The sequence below is a fragment of the Apteryx rowi genome, unplaced genomic scaffold, assembly GCF_003343035.1.
Source record: "Apteryx rowi isolate R43461 unplaced genomic scaffold, aptRow1 scaffold_317, whole genome shotgun sequence".
Classification (NCBI taxonomy): Eukaryota; Metazoa; Chordata; class Aves; order Apterygiformes; family Apterygidae; genus Apteryx; species Apteryx rowi.
In genome coordinates this window covers 125617-143681 of record NW_020449608.1, presented here as the reverse complement: position 1 = coordinate 143681, position 18065 = coordinate 125617, and the positions used below count along the sequence as shown (strand labels likewise).

At 37.1% G+C, this 18065-nt stretch overlaps 1 protein-coding gene across 2 annotated transcripts in view; it reads left to right on the top strand.

Annotated features, from left to right (window-relative positions):
- The window catches only part of PDXK (pyridoxal kinase), a 47428-nt gene that overhangs the window by 10152 nt on the left and 19211 nt on the right, over nt 1–18065 (top strand). For both annotated transcript variants that reach the window (XM_026070716.1, XM_026070717.1), the window contains exon 2: nt 13948–14002. In XM_026070716.1, the coding sequence (XP_025926501.1) occupies nt 13948–14002 (55 nt within the window). The remainder of the gene's footprint in view (nt 1–13947; nt 14003–18065) is intronic.

Here is an 18065-nt window from a genome sequence, read left to right as displayed (position 1 = left end):
GGGCTAAATAGATAAAACAAATCTCCTCTAGGTTTACTCCACCTTGGATGTGCATAACACACTTACCAGGCCTTCCTAATAGATGGACAGGTATAGAGCTAGCTGTGCAAAATCTGAGCAACAGGATTTAAAAAAATAGAAAACAGAGGAAGATAATGTGATTACACCCTTTTGTTCTCGCTCTCAAAAAATGAATTTCTGTCATCTGTTTTGAGGATGGGTTTTTTTCCCTCCTGTACAGTCTGATACACTATAATAGGCTGGAGATTAAATCCAGGCCTTGTCCAGCACTTGGACATACTGCTTTTATGTATGCCTGCCTCTCCTAGTCTGTGTTTCTAAACTTACTTGTGCATCATTGTGCGTGATTCCAGTTTACAAGAGTTTGTAGTGACAGATACTATGTATTTGTGAAATTACATTGAAGTGTAGAAGGAAGCAACATAAAGATGATGAATCTGAAAATTTGAAGTGAACCTGCAAATTTTCAGTGCTTCTTCAAAAGGATATGCAAACTGCCCCTTCTTCATCTGAAATCAGTATCAGAAGTCACAGTTACTTGATAGGGAACAGAGTCTCAGAATGGGGGAAAAATGTATTTTGTGGGCAGAAGGCAGTCAGATACCCAAAGCACCACCTTATTCTCCTTTTTTATGTTTGTCCTTTAGTGGAAAGAATGAAAGGGGAAACGGGCTGATATTTCCTTGTCTTTCTTTACCTTAACCCTTATAAATCAATGTCTTGCAGATTTACCACTTGATTCCACCCCAGATGAATAATATAACCTCCTGCCCAGAGGAGGATTAATAGAACAGCTACACTACAAATCTCCCAACTCTGTAGTCAGGTTGATCCTGAACTGAACTGGTGTAATGCATTGTGGGAAACTGATGGCTGTGTGCATCTTCCAGGCACAGGAAGTTTATTTGTTTAAATAATCTATGAAAAAATGTTGATGACGTGCAACAGGGACTTTGTTAGTGCTGAGCAAAGTGGCTTAGAAGGGAGGTTGATAGAGGCATGTATTTTATGTCTGCTTAGTATCTTGCATTGAATGCACTCCCATCTTAGTGTCAGGGTGTAAGGTAAAACTGAGTTGTCTGGTGGTATTTATTCTGAAGCATTACTGTGTCTCTGAGGTTCATTTGAAGGAGCATCTTTGAAACAGTATTATCCTTCTTTTGAATTTGGCCTGTTTATGTTTCAGATGTGCACTTACGTTGTGAGTGTTTTCAGAAGAAAGCCAGGAATAAACTATTTGAGACCAAATTCACAGCAGTCTCAGGCTGTTCCAGTCTTTTCTCTTCAGACAGCCATTATGTTACAGCCAGATCTGCCCATCTGCGAATTCTCCGTATGTACCTGTTTTGCCAGAGCACTTTGATAAAAATCGCAGTCTGCTCTGGCAGAGGATAGCAGCATTTGTTTTCTGCTCCGGTCTCTAGTATGTCCTCTATGGTGTCCAAAGCTGAAGTCACTTTGTAAATCCTGAACGTTCATATGCCTTTGATAGATAGAGGAACATTTGGTTTCACAGCTATGGCCATATCAAGGAGTTAACTTTCTAGGAGGACTGAAGTTATTCACCTAAATTTGTTTCTGCATATTCTGCTACACATTTATATTTTGACTATATTTGATTATATTTGGTAGAATTGTGCTCATTAGCTCCACCTTACATTCATCCACCCTCCCTTTTTTTTTTCCTTCAAAATACTTACTGTTCTTTAAGATATTTGGGTACACACTTCAGTTGTAGTTGCTGGCAAGTATACAAGCTGTTTGTTACAGGGTAAAATGTCTTTGGCTAAGGATTAATTACCAACTAGTTTTCCACAGTATTGTGTTAAGCTTATGTTACATGGATTATTTCTGTTTATTCAGCTACCTAGAGTTCACAAGCCTTAACAGAGAAGCCCTAAACAACATCATGGGACCAAGTTGACTGCGTGTCTTGTTGATATTAACAGTACAACCTGTTAAGCTTTTCCTGATGTGGCAGTATTTATAGATGAGCTATGCTTTCTGTACTTGAACATGTCTGAGAGTTAAAGAAAACATTGTGGGTGAGTATTGTTTTTTTGCTTGCTTTCTTTTTAGAAAGTTGATAGGAGCAGACTTTAATTGCACTGAGAGGAAGAAAGAAAAATTTATTTTTTTGATTAAAACGCAGTATGAACATGACCCAGTATGAACCAACCCAATTGGTTGTGCTGCCTTGAGATTGATTTTTATATGAAAAATCATCTTTGATAGGTTTTATCTTGCCATCACAGAATCACAGAATAATTGAGGTAGGAAGGGACCTCTGGAGATTGTCTGGTCCAGCCCCACTGCTCAAAGCAGGGTCACCTAGAGCAGGTTGCTCAGGACCACATCTAGTTGGCTTTTGAGTATCCCCAATGATGGGGAATCCAGAACCTCTCCAGTGTTTTATCACCCTTACAGTATAAAAGTTTTTTCTTATGTTTAAATGGAATTTACTGTAATTCAATCTGTGCCAGTTGCCTTTTGTCCTTTCATTGGGCACCACTGAGAAGAGTCTGGCTCCATTTTCTTTACTCCCTTCCATCAGATATATACTGAAACAGTAAAATGTCTTGTACAGAATCTCCACAGTAAGAAAGAGAATCCATCTACCTGTATATCCTATCTTTTGAGGATATCCCAAAGCAGCTAAGCACAGTTCTAGCTTCCTAGGCTGAGTTTAACAGTAACACCACGAAAACAGAGGTTAGGGAAGGCACGGTGTTTCTTATGGAACTGGAAGATCCAGGGTTACCATTAATGACTATCCGTGCTTTTGATCTCTCTTCTTTGTCAGAACAGGATGGTGAAATAACTGGTGAAATAACTTTTTTATTTTTTTTCCTCAAGGTCATGTGTACATTTTGTTATTGTCTGTTTTGTAATTGTCTGTTTCTAACCCCAAAGCTGGAAGTGGCCTATTTGGTGCCTGACTCCACACTGATGAATTGCCAACAATACCTCATGCATCCCTATTTCTAAGCTAGTTTATGTGTTCTTTGACTTTTTTTCCTGGCACAGTCTTAATGAGTTTTCTGTGCAGCACCTTGTCAAACACCATACTAAAATGCATCTATATTATTACCTACAAAGCTGTCATTATCTACTTGGTGTGGTTTATTAAAAGCGCAGGAAGAGAAAAAGGGATAGGGATGGTCAATAGCAGTTTCAGTTCACTCCGTCAGCCCATGCCAGGCATTATGCCTGCTTCACTAGTTGCCAGGACATGCCTTTTCTTTTCACCAAGTTCCTTTTCCCAAACTGAATGTGTGTTCTAATTTTCTACATCCAGTATAATGTATGATTTTTTGATTCAGTATTAGGTGGAAGGAGGTGCAGTTAAGTGAAGGAGCTGGCACACGGTGAGAGGTGCAAACAGCAACAGGAAAAATCCTTTTCCTTTCTCTCCCTCCAAATTCATTTGATTATAGAAAATTAGTTTTTTTAAATATGTTTCTGTTCTGAGTCCAAAAGATTATAATGGAGAAATGATGTTCACTGAAACAACAGTGGTGGCTGTCGCTGGAACTATGGTGATGGCTGTATGAGATGAAGTCCAAACTGTGGTACATAAGCATCAGCGCGTGTGTGTAAACCACTTGTAATACAATAGATACTCAGAGTGTTTCATGGCCTGGTATGAAGACTTTCTTACTGGAAAGTATTGCTGCCATTGTTTAGCAAAATGTGTGTGCGTGTGTGTGTGTATGAACATCTGGTGTAACGTATTTCACAGCTAATTAACACTGTGGCATTAACTTTAACACTTTTAATGACTTTTATTTAAGCTCAGTTTCAGTATGTCTAAAAAAACTGGAAGGAATGGAATGGTTTTGGTTTATATGATTTAGTGCTTGTCTTTATAGTGCTTTTGTAGACAAATACAGGTCCTACTGGCGAATCCATTTTGCAGGTTATAGATGTGCTCTGCTAAAAGTCAGCAATTTGGAGACTTAACACAAGATTTCTTGAAAATACCTCATAAATTCAGTCTGTTTAAGTCCGTGTAACCCCATTTGTTTATGTGTGTCTTTATGCTATGAAAGTTTGTCCTTTAAGTGTTCCATCTGTCAGTGTTAACATTGCTAAAAAAGTAATTTTCCTGTAGATGTAGGGCCTACCATATGTGCATCCTGTTAACAGCCATAAAGCCAACTGTGTTCCAAATGTGGTTGACGAGGTCCTCTGGAAGGAAATATGATATGATCATATAGTGGGACACTGTAAGCCTTCGGTTTTGTGTTGCTGTCACGTACTCTCAAATAAAGTCTCTCTGGAGTTAATCAGATATGCCTTGTGCAATCCTGAACATAGCAACTGTTGTGCTTTCAGTACATGCATCTTGGCTCTTATAGACTTATGGTTAATATTTTTGAGATTCTTTCCCCTCACATGGGGTGCCAGACGTGTTCTGTTAATACACCTGTCTACTTTTTCTTCTTTTTTTGGCCCAGATCCATAAATAAGAGTCTGACTGCAAACTCCATCTTATTGTTGAATTTCCTTATGTTAACTATATTTGTGGAGTCAGAGAAATAAGAATGTGATTAGACAATTATTAAGTTTTTTGTGAATTTGTTAATTAAAATTCATAGTCATAGTTAAGGTATTTGTGTTGGGATAAAATATACGTATTTTCATGCTTCATAAAAATTATGTTTGTATATATGTATGTACATATATATATGTATATATTGAGCTGTAGGATTTGATCTTAAATATTCATTTCCATTTTTTTAAATGCTGCTGTGTGCTTTAAATGATATAACTACAAAGTATTTTCCCATTATGTAAAAACCTTAACTCATTCTCAAAACTGAGGACTTTTTTCCTTTGTATATAGCCCCTAGGCTTGTCATGTGCTTCCATCAAGTTTAAAAATTAAATACTACTTTTGGTTTTGAGTATCATGGAAGGCTTCCATAGAAGGCCTTGTGGGAAGGCTTAACTTGTGGGAAAAAATAAGAGTTTTTTGAGTCTGTTGTGGTTGTTGCAATAGCAGGTGGCATGGTCTGTGTTCTGAAAAGTGAAGTATAATATGATATGTACTATACAGTATTGTACAGTCCATTACAGTACACAGATAAACTACCTGTAGTGCCATATAATTGATTCCATGCAACAGAAATTCCATAAGCTGTTCCTTAGCAGGGTGGAAGGGACCAGCATCTTTCTTCAAGCAATATTCTTACTGTGTGTGTGAGGAACAGGACTTTTGTTTATTACATCTGAGATCAAGTGGTACTGGTTTAAGCACAGTGCTTTGCAGAGCGATCCTGTCATTTCTGTGTCACTGTTTACTGATAAAATTGTTTCACCTGAGCATACCGCCTGTCCACAGGGCTTTATTAAGACTTATGTTTTTAATGCTTTAAGGAGGCAAACACTCAGTATTCAAAGCAGCATTTATTTTTTACAACTTCTATCACTGAAATCTATAGTAGTGCTGTGTTTAAGACGGCATGATGATAGACCATGTCCTCCAGATGTCTTCCTTCCTCTACAAATGACAGCACAATTGTTAGAAAGGGTTTGGAAATATAAAATGATCTGGAGGTTAGATTGTGATGGTCTCATTGCGTTTTACAGCTTACATATCTTCATCAAGAGTCCAGCTAAGTAAGAAATTTGAGCACAATCTATTTGTTTAGAATGGGTTTAACAACATGCTCTTTCTTCAGCATAGTCATGCTTCCTTGCTTCTCACCTCTCTGCAAAGTTAAGTCTTCTCTGCAGAACCAATTACTCTAAACTCAAGCAAGAGATGTTTGTGCATTTGAACAGGAATCCAATTTTTGTGCAGCATAGGTGAGAGTCTGAGCTAAACTGCAATAAAGGGAAGGCTGACTATCACTTCTAAGTGAAAACAGTGAGATCTGCCTGGCTTTGGTGACTTTATTAGTCTTTCCTAGGCATCCCAATTTAGTCATCAAATAGTAAAGCAGCTAAAATTAGTGTTTGTTTTTGAAAATATGCTTACATGTAGAACTTGCCCAATACTAGAAAACAAATCAGGAGTACAGTTGAATTTACATATCTAAATCCTTGATTTGGAATTTTGCACATAATTCACCAGACCTTTGCTGCCTTTTTGGGCAGTATCTGGATGTTTTTCATTCACCTGCCTGGTCCATGCTAACCTTCTTCTCATTATTCTTAGCATTTACTGCTATTTTGCTCTAAGTCATCAGTCTGTTACCATCCATTGGCACAGCTGGTTTGGATGATTCATCATTTAAATACTAAATAAAACAATGTCATCATTTTTCTTTATGCTTTTCTTATAAAATGAATATCTTCTTATAAAGCAGAAGAGTTGAAGTGCAAGGAAGTTAAGTATTAAAACACAATGCTGCATTTATTTTGGGAAGAAATAGTTGCATGCAAGTAAGAAAAGTCTTAAATCCTCCTTTCAAAGCTGGAATCTGAAAGGTTCTCTTCTAGTTAGCAGTATCATGGTGTTCTTTTTTTTTTTTTTTGCCTTAGCCAATGCCATTTTCTGTCACACTGTGTTTGCCTTGGGAATAAACTCTTCTTTTAGAGATGTGAACAAACAATTTATAAAGCAAGATTGTCACCTGTGACACATCTGTAACTCAGATCAGGGTGTGAAGTTCTAATAGTGCATAAAAGAAATGAGGAACTTTTGTGTTCACATTAAAAAGATTTGCATAAACCATTTCCTGAGCTTTTACTTGTTCTGCCTGGATTTGTGGTTTCCAACCTTTTTTGCTTGTGGGCTTACTTGGAAAAGTTGGTTATGTTCTGTGCTGATCTGGTAACGTTAATGTCTTCCAAAATTAAGAACTTTGAAGGAACCGAAAGGAGGTCTCTGTTTTGTTTCATGAAATATAGATAGCCACCTATGAACATATAGCAGAGGGCATGAATACGATGGAAGAAACATGTATGCAGTTTACTTAACCTGTTTTTACACAATCATTTTTTTCTTTTCTTCCTTAGCATTGCTTTTTCTTCTTTCTTATTCTCCCTTTCACTTGTTCTGGATTCTTTGCCCCATCTAACTTGGGCCACGGTACTGCATCATGTTTTTAGTTTCAAACCTTAAAATGAAATGGCTTGGCGGAGGAACTCAGTGCCCAGAGAGGGTAATATGTCCAGATCATGTTGCAGAACAGAAAATATTATTAGTGGAATTTCATTCTAGCAGAACTAGGTCATTGTTCTCAAAGATTGTCTAAATTAAATATGAACTTAAATGTTCTAGTTAAATTGGTCTATTGATTATTTAATAGCAAAGGACATATTGTCTTTACTGACAAAGCTAATGTAGTTAATAGTGTAAACAGACCATGCTACAGTTTTTTATCTTTATAACCAGAAACTTTAGGATGGAAAGCAGATAATGATATTCTGGTACTTTTATACATGGGGTTTTACAACAGGTGAAGCTGAGCTTTTCATATGTAGCAGTATCATAGAACCACAGGATCACCCAGGTTAGAAGGGACTGCAGGAGGTCTACAGTCCAGGCTCCTGCTCCAAGCAGGGTCAACACTGAGTTCAGACCAGGTTGCTCAGGCCTTTGTCCTGTTGGGTCTTGAGAAACTCCAAGGACAGCAGTTCCACAGCATCTTTGTCCACCTCCTGTAAGCTTCTCTCTCAGTATGTACATATAATGCATTGGAAGTAGTTTGCTTTACTTGTTTCTAATATTTAGCACCCAGGAAAGCAAGCAAACTTTGTTCAGTTCATTTGAGAAGTTTATGCAATTCAGATGACAGTTTTCTTCATATAATGTGGAGATTTAACAGATTTCTTTTTTTGCAAACTAAATACAGAGCAAGAAATGAAAAAGTTTAAAAACTTGAATATTATAAAGTGAGTGGTACTTCTAAAAATTCTTTCCCTACAGAAGGATAGTAAAACTGCATCATAAATTTTAAACAGAAGCAGTTACCAGCTTCTAGCATTTCTCAGAGTAAATAAAATTAAGTGGGAATTTATATTAGCATTTACTCTGAGGCAGAGCTAATCTTTGAAGTTAGGAGTTTGCTGTCTCAAGTGGTATTAAGAATCAAATAGCAAGTAAAATTAGAATTTGAAAAATGGTTACCTTTTATTGTCTCATGACCATTGGTACATAAAGTAGATTATACAAATATAAATGTGAAGCCTAGCAATCATTAAAAATTGAATTTGAGATGTTGCATTTGCCTCAAAAACCTTCTGTTAATTTCTCTGTTGCTAGTCAAAATTTTCTGTACTGTAGAATAGTTTTCATTCTCTCATTACTTTGACAACTCCCTTCCCCCTTACATAACAGGCACAAATTAGACTGACCTCTCTAAGGATTGTATGTTGCTAATCTTTCATTTCTAAGAGTCTTAGGCACTAGTTCTTTGCAGTTTTCTGGAGGGAAGAGGGAGAAACTGTAAATTAAAAAAAAAAAACAAAACAAAACTGTAATTCTCCAAGAAATGCATTAGCACAGTGGCAAAGTCCAAGAGGTGCATTTTTAGAGGTGAACCAGAACTACAAAATGGGGATCTGGCTATATAACCCAAGATGTTTTTTGTGTATCTAGGATTTTAGGTTGTTCCACTGTAAAGCAGTTGGTATCATTGGTAAAATTTGAATCTTGAAGGAGATCCATTTTTTGGCTTGCTATTTTATGGCTTGATAGCTGGATGCAAACTTAAATTACTTTGGTGTTTTTAGACAAAAAAGGTTGTTGCTTCTGTTTTCCAAAGAGTCAACATCTTTAGAGGTTATTTGTGTATTTTAAAGTATCTTCCTTTCTTTTGTGCTGATTTTTCCCTTGAACCCTTGTTAGTTCAAAGATGTGCATTCTGATTCTTCTGAGGACTAGGTGCCTGCATGGGTGATGCACTTGTATTTTCAAGGCTGGGATAGCACCCTCTGTGTTGTGGGCAGAACTGCATGACGTTTGTCCCCTTCTTTCAGTTATTTGTGAGGACGAACTGAGCCTCATGCGTAATGTTGGATTATATCTTTCATGACAGCTGTTTCTTGAAATGCATTCTGTCCCAGTATGTGTGAGTATTTTGATTTAATCTTCCAAATATTTTCCTGAAATGTGTAATTCAGATCTGCCAGGCACGCCTTCCAAATAGTGAACTCCCCTGTTTTTGATGTTTTGCGATATGTTTTTAGAAATGTAACAGTTCTTCCTCCTTTGGTGAAGATAYTTAAAAAAAAAAAAAAAAGGTGGAATCACCCATTCATTCTCAGATTTCTGTCAAAATAAATGATGCTGGATGACTTGGTATGAGACATATCTTAAGGACACGTTTGACATGTGCTTAGACTGGAAGCAGGGGGATTTAGGATGTACTGAGTTATCTTTTTTCCTTTAAGGACTGCTTATTATCCTTACCCGAACTCCCGAACTGACTGTGGATTTAGAGTTGCCCAGGATTTGCAGTTCTGTGGGCAGATGATATTCTTACAGAACGATAGCTGAGCGAGGGAGTGGAAACTGGGAATACTCCAAACTTGGAGGACTTGCCGGAGACCAGTTCATCCAAGAAAAGGGATAATGAGAACGTAGATCTGTGTCCCTGGCAGCTGGAGCTCTGGACACTTGAGAGTATCCACTGTAATTTACCTTCCCGAAACCAGGGACAGGAGTATCATCATAGGCCTCTTTTTATGGGGGGGGGGGGCAGTGGAAGTAACACGATGTGTAGGCTATTTACAAGCAGGTGTAGGAAAGCAATGTATTAACCATTACTGTAAATTTTGTAGTAAAGTTCACTCCTAGCACTAATCAAGCAGTGATTTCCTTCTCATTGTTTACACAGCAGCAAAAGGATTCACAGTAGAGTGCGCACCCACGCGCACCCACGCGCACCCACGCGCACCCACACACGCGGCAGTTCTGAGATCCAGAGTCAGGTCATTTTGCAAACGTTTGCACTGTACTGATCCCTAGTTGCATTTTGTGGCTTGGTGGACTGGTGGGCAGCATGTGGGATTTGCTCTGTAGGGTTATTGATAAAATATCTGCCTTCCTGTGTGTGTTGGGGAGGGTGGTTGTAGCAAACTAGCATGCAAAAAAAATCATGAAACAATGGGAAAGGGTGGGAGCAGTGGGTGTAAAGTGAAACTTTCAGTGTCTGAATACAGGCGTTTGTCACATTGGTAGAACGGCAAAGCGGTACTCGTGGCCTCTGCTATATTTGTCAAGCAAAAAGCCTAGAGACAACTGTGCACACCAGTGAACCGTGATAAACCATTGCTTGTTCTCTGACTGAACTCCACAAAACTACTATATGGATCTAACTTCATATTTATTTACCATTTCACTTGCAGTCTTTGCTGAATTATAGCATTTTGATTGTTCAGAAAATAACGAAAAGTGTTGAGATGATATTTTAGCCTGTATATGTGTGTGTGTATACACATACATACACACTTCAGAAATGTGAAGATAGGTTTGAGCTATGTTTCAGCCTTTTCTTTCTTCTTTATGTAGAAATAACAACAATAATTAGAGTAGATTGATTGTAGAAATAACATCAATAATTAGGTTAGATTGATTTTAATTAAATTAATTAAAATTAATTAAATTAATGAAGTGAATTGAAAGGAGAAATTTAAGTGTATTTTATATTAACAAGCAAGTAGCAATGTAAATAATGGATTTTAACCTTGTTTTGAATTAGTACTTGTTAGTAGTTTTCTTAAAGAAAAGTTGATTTTTGCTGTTTTATAACATTGGAAAATTTGTTGATTTCCAATTAAATATGATAATCAGGTGATATTTTGGTACTTCTATGTGCAAATCTGGGAGATATGCTTTATTTTTTGTGAGTTTCTGATTTAATATGTTTGCTATGATCTGAACTTTCTAGGTCTGTACACATGATAAATGTAATGTATTTATTTTTCTTCTTAGTCAATTATTAACTTAAGATTTATTCAACCTCTGTTTTGGGTAGAAATTTAAAATTAAATAAAAAATGCAAAATCAATATTTTAAGTTAGCTTTGCTTGGGAAATTAAAGGTATGGGCTATATAAGAAAAAAATTTAACAAGACATTTTGAAGCAAGCTGCCTTAATAAGTAGAGGAAGTACTATCTATCATTCAGTGAATCAGAAAATAACTGTTTCTGTAAGCATGGTCTTTTAGGTGTGAGAAGATGATAGCTAGTCATTCTGTTTTTTAATCATTGGTTGAAGGAAGAAGATGCTATTTCCTTATCCACTTTAAATGATGACTTTGTTAAAATGAACTGCACAAACCAAAATTGAGATATTGTTCTCTCTGTAGCTATAGAAGAGAAAATTACTATCAAAAGCTGATTTTAACACTTCATCATATTCTGTTTTCAGGTCTTCTTCTGGTGACTGTTCCATAAAACTTCTCAATTCAGTTTGCGTTAATAGCAAATATATACTAGTTTAACATGTTTTTAAAATTAATTTCAATTACCCTAATACTTTGTACTAAGCCTAGACCTTAACACTGGCTGCTGTCATTTAAAATGTAATATTGAATATTTTTGGTAACTGTACTTTGGCTATTTTTTAAAATGACATTTTAAATATCTTTTAACTACTCTCTCTGTTTTGATAAGAATCTTCATAAAAGGAAATTCCTTAAAATAGAGTAACCATGTGTTACTTTGAGAGTTGAATTTGAACTACAGAATTGTACAAATGGGTGTGTTAGATTAAAGTAACAGGCATTTATTCAAAACAAAACTTTGAGACAGATTAGAAACTGTGAGAAAGTAGACTGACCATTATTATGTGATTGTTAAGGAGATTTCTAAAGTTTTATTTTATCCTGTTTTGTGCTGATGAGAAAACAGAGTATCAAGCTCCTTTGCTGAATTTGGTCTTTCTGTGATGTTTTTCCCAACTATTCAAAAGCATTTTCTTTAACTCTGTTTTACCAAGCATATAGCTAAGCTAACTTGACATCTAGCTGTCTCCAGGAGGTGGCCTCTCCTGTGTTTTCCTCCTTTTGGTTGAAGGAGATGAAGTTGCCCAAACAAATCAAAAAACAATAATCCTATGGAAAAAGTTTGCTGTGAAATCAAATGATAGCTAATGCTGGTGGAAACAGTGAAGGACTGCCTGTTCTCATGGTGATCAGCTGTTACAGTGCTTATCTGTGTCAGAAAACCCAGTCCTGCCTAAGTGTAAACCTCACTGATTAGTCAGTAAATCATAATAAATAAGTTCGGAAATGTCAGGTGGTGAAGAGTTGGAGAGACACAATGTAAACTTGCACAGAAATGGGTTAATTCACAGTTGTTGCCAAGAGATTTGGGGGTAGTTAGAACTTCYTAGGTCTGTTACTTACAGAGAGGGGAATTGAATAGGGGACAGCAATCTTTGTGGAGGCAGTATTCTCATGTACTTCCTTGAAGGGCATATACAAACATGAAGGTTGAAGACAAAACAGTTACTGCCCTGTTCCCATCCCCTTCTTTCCTGGGCCTTTAAAATAAAATCTACCAAGGTGAAATAAGCAACTGGCTTAAGTGTGGAAGCAGAGGTTAATTTTCACATGATCAGACTGAGGCAGCCCACCATTCTGTCTAGCATTAGCATAAGATTGCTTTGCTCTCTAGCAGGGAAGAAACCATTATTTTATTTATTTATTTAAATAAGAGACTGATTCTGCAGAGACCTCTGTAAGACTCTAATCTGTAAAATGATAGTTACTCATTGCCTGCAGGCAGAAGGAAACATCCATTGCAACACGTATCTCCATCTTCTAATGGCTCAGGTTTTGAAATGAGATTATCACTTACCAGCTTTTATGTGTGAGGTAAAAGTACATGCATAGAGAAAATCTATTGGATGGTACATTTTACTCATATATTTTAATATATGTGAGGGGGTTGCCTTCGTGATGAAAAGGGAGAGATGTGCATCTCAGTGAAGAACATGACTGGCAAAAACTTCATTTATTCTCTCTCCTCCATCCCAGCTAATTGCCTGAAAATGGATCATACACAATGATGCATCATTACTATTACCTGCCTGTATGACTCACTGAGCCATATATAGCAGCTCTTCTTTTGAGGAGAATTCTTATTCAGAGCAAGTAGGATGTGAAAGCAAATATTAAATGTCAGACTGTTATCTCATTATTGTATTAGAATTCCTTTAGTGGCAGATAAAAATGTAGCATGGCTTGAACAGTAATGCCTATTCATATTAAGCAGGTACTGTCAGGTTAAAAATCCTCATTAGTTTTCTCCCGATTTTGTGCTCTTATTTTCATATTTATCTCTGGGCAATGAGAATATGTTTGTTGATTGCACTAGCAAATTCTTGGATATTTTACTATTTTGGTTGCTGGCAATGTAAGGTAGAAGGTGGCTTTTGGAGCATGGTCTTGACTTTGGGGGTTTCAGTCTTTTTAAAAGCTCTCTTCCTTGAATTGCCTGGTTATTCCCCAAATTAATTCTCTGTGACTTCTTTTTATTCTTACTGTTGAGTTGTAAAGAAACTGCTTGTGAAATCCAAATGTGGCTCATAAAGTTGAGACCTGCTAAGATTCTTCTGTCCTCCTTTTTAGAACGATTGGCTTTCTGTAATACTAACATTATGCTCTCTCCATATTTTGCATTCATTCAGTGCCTTGAGATTTAGACTCTGCTTTTCTTGCCAAGAAAGTCTAGCCAAGGCTTTCTTCAGGACTTCAGTAACTGCTGCTGGGCCAGTGTCTGCTTCCTTATCCCCGGATGAACTCTTGCCTGAGAATTCAGAGCACTGTTTTTCTGGTGCTTTTTAAGCCAATGTCACTCTTGTTCCCTATCCCTTTCTGCAGTAATGTACCACATTGTTTATGTTGCATCTATGTTGACTCAGCTTTTACTGTAAAACTGCACTGAAAGCTTCTAAATATGCAATGGGAGCTTTCTCATTGTTTTGTGATACTGATAATAATTCCTGTGTTTTGTTCCAGGTTTTGGGATTTGAAGTTGATACTGTGAACTCTGTCCAGTTTTCAAACCACACAGGTAAAACATTTACATATATCTTAAGACACCATTTCATGCTTATTCAGCTCTTCTCAACAGGTGGCTAACCTTATCCCATGACAGAGGAAAGGAACTCTGTCTTCCAGTTTTCACTCCCATTTTCAGGATATAGGACAGAAGTGTAATTTTCGTGTATTGATCCAAGTCTCACTGAAGTCAGTGGATTTGGATGAAGATGTGGTATGACATGGTAATGTCCTATTCTGCTACTTCAGGACATGAGTTTGTTTTGTTAGATGGTAATCTAAGTGTCTCGGGCAGTGAATTAACACAAATCTGGCCAGCTACACAGACAGCCCTGTGAGCAGGGGAGTCTTCAGTGTTTTCTGTGCAGTATGGCCCTGTGAAGCTCATAATCACACCACCAACCCCAAACATCAGAGGAATACTGAAATAGATGCAACCTCTCCTCTCTTTATGTGCCCACCCAGAAGGCTAGCAGTTGTCTTAAAACTACATTGGGTGAGGGAGGTGTGGTTTAAACATCTGGGATCCTTTTTACTTGGATTCTGAGCCTGAGCATGATGTTCTCGCAATACACTTTCAGACTTCCTAACATTCACGGTGCTAGAGAACTTTCTTTTTCAAATGAAAGTTTTTGAAATTTATATTTATTTTAATAATGCCTTTCACCCATAAAAGAGCTCCAAGTGACTTGCTGTTCTTGAATCAGTAGAGACACATCTACCCTGCCAGGCTGGTGGCGGGTTGTTTGAGGAGAGATGTACTCCAGATAAATTCTAAAGGGATCTTTAAAAAAGAAAATCCAGGAACAAATCCCAACTTTAACATCTTGGAAAAGAGCAAAAATAGTTTCTGACCAAAAAAAAAGCCAAAAAATTGAGATATTTTCCTGAAGTCACAAGTATAGTCTTGTTAATCAACTGCTAATTTTTTTGGAACCAAGAGCAGACCAGGAAACCTCTTTCTAAAGGTTAAAGCATGTTCCTAGCATGGAGGGTGGTTCAGTGTCAGCAGGGTTTCATCCTGAAAAGAAGAAATAAATGGTTCAAGGGCAGCTAGAAAGCCAATAAAGTCTGCTTGTTGAAAGCACAGAAGTAATAATTAAACAAAGTGTTCGGGTGTTGCCTGGATCAGACAAAGAAGCTGCTTATTCCGCTTGTAACCTTTTGGCACAGTACAAAGGTGTTTTCATGTTTTTAAGAGATGTTTAAACCTGATTTACATTTCTTTAATGCATTTAGCTTTGGAGTTGAGGATATTTTTTTGTTTAGCTTTTGAAAACTGAGTAAAACAGTTGTAATATCCAGAAATGAAGCAATGTGCTCACCTGAAATAATTAACTAAGTGATCAAAATGATAAGGGATTTTTCTTTTGTTGGTCTTTGGTTTCAAGAATAAATCAAATTTACAGGGCGTTAGAGCTAAACAGAGTTTTTATCGGACCATAAACTGAATGAGTCTGAAGGCATACAAATTACATTATCAATAGAACGACCAGATACTTGAAACAGAAAACAGGGATTTTTTTAGTAGTATCACATCTGGAGAAAGGTTACCATAGCTCTGTGCAAGGTTTGGCAAACAGTGAAGATACTAGAAGAAACAGTAACTTGGTGATTTTTCTTCTTCCTAAGGTGGCCTAAATGGACATTCCAAAAATCATAAAAATGGCTCTAAAAATGTGCAGTCTGTGCTCTTGAAGGGATTAATGAACAGGTCCTGCACTGTTGGGCTCAGTATTACAACACCCAAGAATCATGTGCTGGATAAAATGGGGACGATAACTGTTGTTGTTCCTACATGAATAAGATCTTACCAGAAATCATTCTGCTGCATGGTCATGATTAAAGCTGAAGGGCAAACTTTTGTTTCAAAGTCTGGGTGTGAACTCTAGTTTATAAAAGAATGCTACATGCCAGAGGGGACAAGTAGCAAAGTGTGTCTGGGAGGTTTTGGACATGACATTCTTTCTTTCCTCCTCCCCTTCTTTAAACTTGGTCTTGTCAGCAAAAGATAAAATGCAAAGAGAATTTATGACTAACAGGCCTTCTTTAATGAATCACTTTTGCTTTTTTTTGCCCTGTCTCTAAATCAGTAAGATACCACTGGCCTATTTCTGCTGACTCCTGCTCAGAAAATTCAGCTTTCCTTAGTCTCTGATAATCCTGAAATCCTGAAAATGTGTTTTAAATCAATACCTCATAGGAGAACATTTTGTCATGTTACTTGGTGAGGAACATTTAACCTGTGATTACAGTGACTCAGTCTTGAATGACTTCGTGCTTCATGTACAAATGAAAGAAGCGGTCATACAACCTACAGAGATTCTGTGGATTTTATTCTATTTTATTTTACTGTATTGTTTGCAAGAGCATTGCACGTTTTGACGTGCAAAAAATACAAATCTAGATTTTTTTAAAAAAAATTTTACAGTTGTTCATTTTGGGGTGGGGCATTTTTGATTCTTAAGTGTATTTGAATTTTTGTTTTTAATTGGTAGATTCATTTATGGTAAGCATATAGTGTGCTTACTTTGCCATCCAAATCATACCTTTGAAACTGTTCCAGAACAAATTGCTGCTTTTTTTTTTTTTTTTTTTTTTTTAAGCAAAGCACTTTTGACTTCCACTTAGTGGGTGTGTAGTGGGTGATTGGGTTGGCTGGTAGGTCTGATATGTGAGAAATTATAATTATGCTTTGTTGATCTGATTCTTCACAGCCTACCACCCCTAGTCATTCACACCTGTGCAGTGAGGGGGGTGCAAAATGAAAAAAATCTCCGCTCATGCCTAACAGTGCTTACATTTTACTCCCACATTGCCCAGCTGTAAGTCCTCCAGTTTCTGTCCAGTGGAGAATTCAGTACTGTATTTCTGGGATTTAAGCCCTCCTGACAGCTGAGGGTTGAGGACTGTTGGCACAGAATTCTTTTAGAGCAAGTTGTCTGCCAGAGTTTGGGTGTGAATTCTGTGGCACAGCTGGGACCACATTGCTAATCACATGCCTTAAACCAAAGATCTTTCTTCCTTTCCCCGTGCAACAAACTTAGCTATTGAAGCCACTCAGTATAGTTTTTCAGGGAGCACCACAGGAGAAACTCAAACCTTGGAACAGAATGTCTTGGGTTGGAAAACAAAGGAATCTTATGTGCCTTGCTATTTTAAATGGTAGTTTTATTTGTTTTTGGTTTTTTTCTTCTAGTGTGCCTGAGATTTTTCCTTTTCTTTTTCTCCTTGTTTTTCAAAGTAATGCAGAAGCTTACAAATACATTCCAAAGGAAAAAAATGTACCGGAGGAAGAAAACAAGAAAGAAAATGCGTGTAAAACCATCTTGGGTTTAGTACTGGCTGCCTCTTGTGGTATTTTTTTTTTCTTCCTCTTAATACAGGTGAACCAAGAACTTTCCTTGGAGAGTAATGAGCATGTTAATCATTTTAGAGGCAAGAGGCATCATTTCTTACAAATTTTTCATTCCTTCGGCTGCTTAAAAGCAAATATGTAAAACTTAATCGCAATAAAAGGCCATAACTCAGATATGTAGAAGGGGCATACGGATGTTTTAATGCTTATGTTCATCTATGTACTTAAATCTTTTATTAATCTGGGAGACTAATGCTGTCAGTTTGAGCCAAGCGCAGTTTTCGAGAACGGCGTCATGATCTGCAGTGTTCTCTTTGCTCTATCAGTCCTGCACTGATCAAAATTGTTTGGTGGTTTTGTAACCACCTACCAAAAGTAGGAGGGGAAGACAGCTTTCTTCCACTGTGGAAGATACAGTCTAAGATAATGACCAAGATAAAAGATTAATAATTTGATCCAGCTGCTATGCCTGACCAGCCAAATCTCCAAGTGGGATGCAGTTGTTTTGTCAAGTGCAAACTGCTTATTCTTAAGTTTTCTTGGTTGTGCTTCTTATGTAATGTGTGCAAATAGTCAAGTACTGTGGGACTTCAAGCTTTTGTATTGTTAAATGCCACAATGGAAATATTATTGCATAGTAGATGTTATAATAAGTGGACAGTTAGACATAAGATTTAAAATTTTCTCCTGCAGTTCCCCAAATGTTCCATATTTAGTG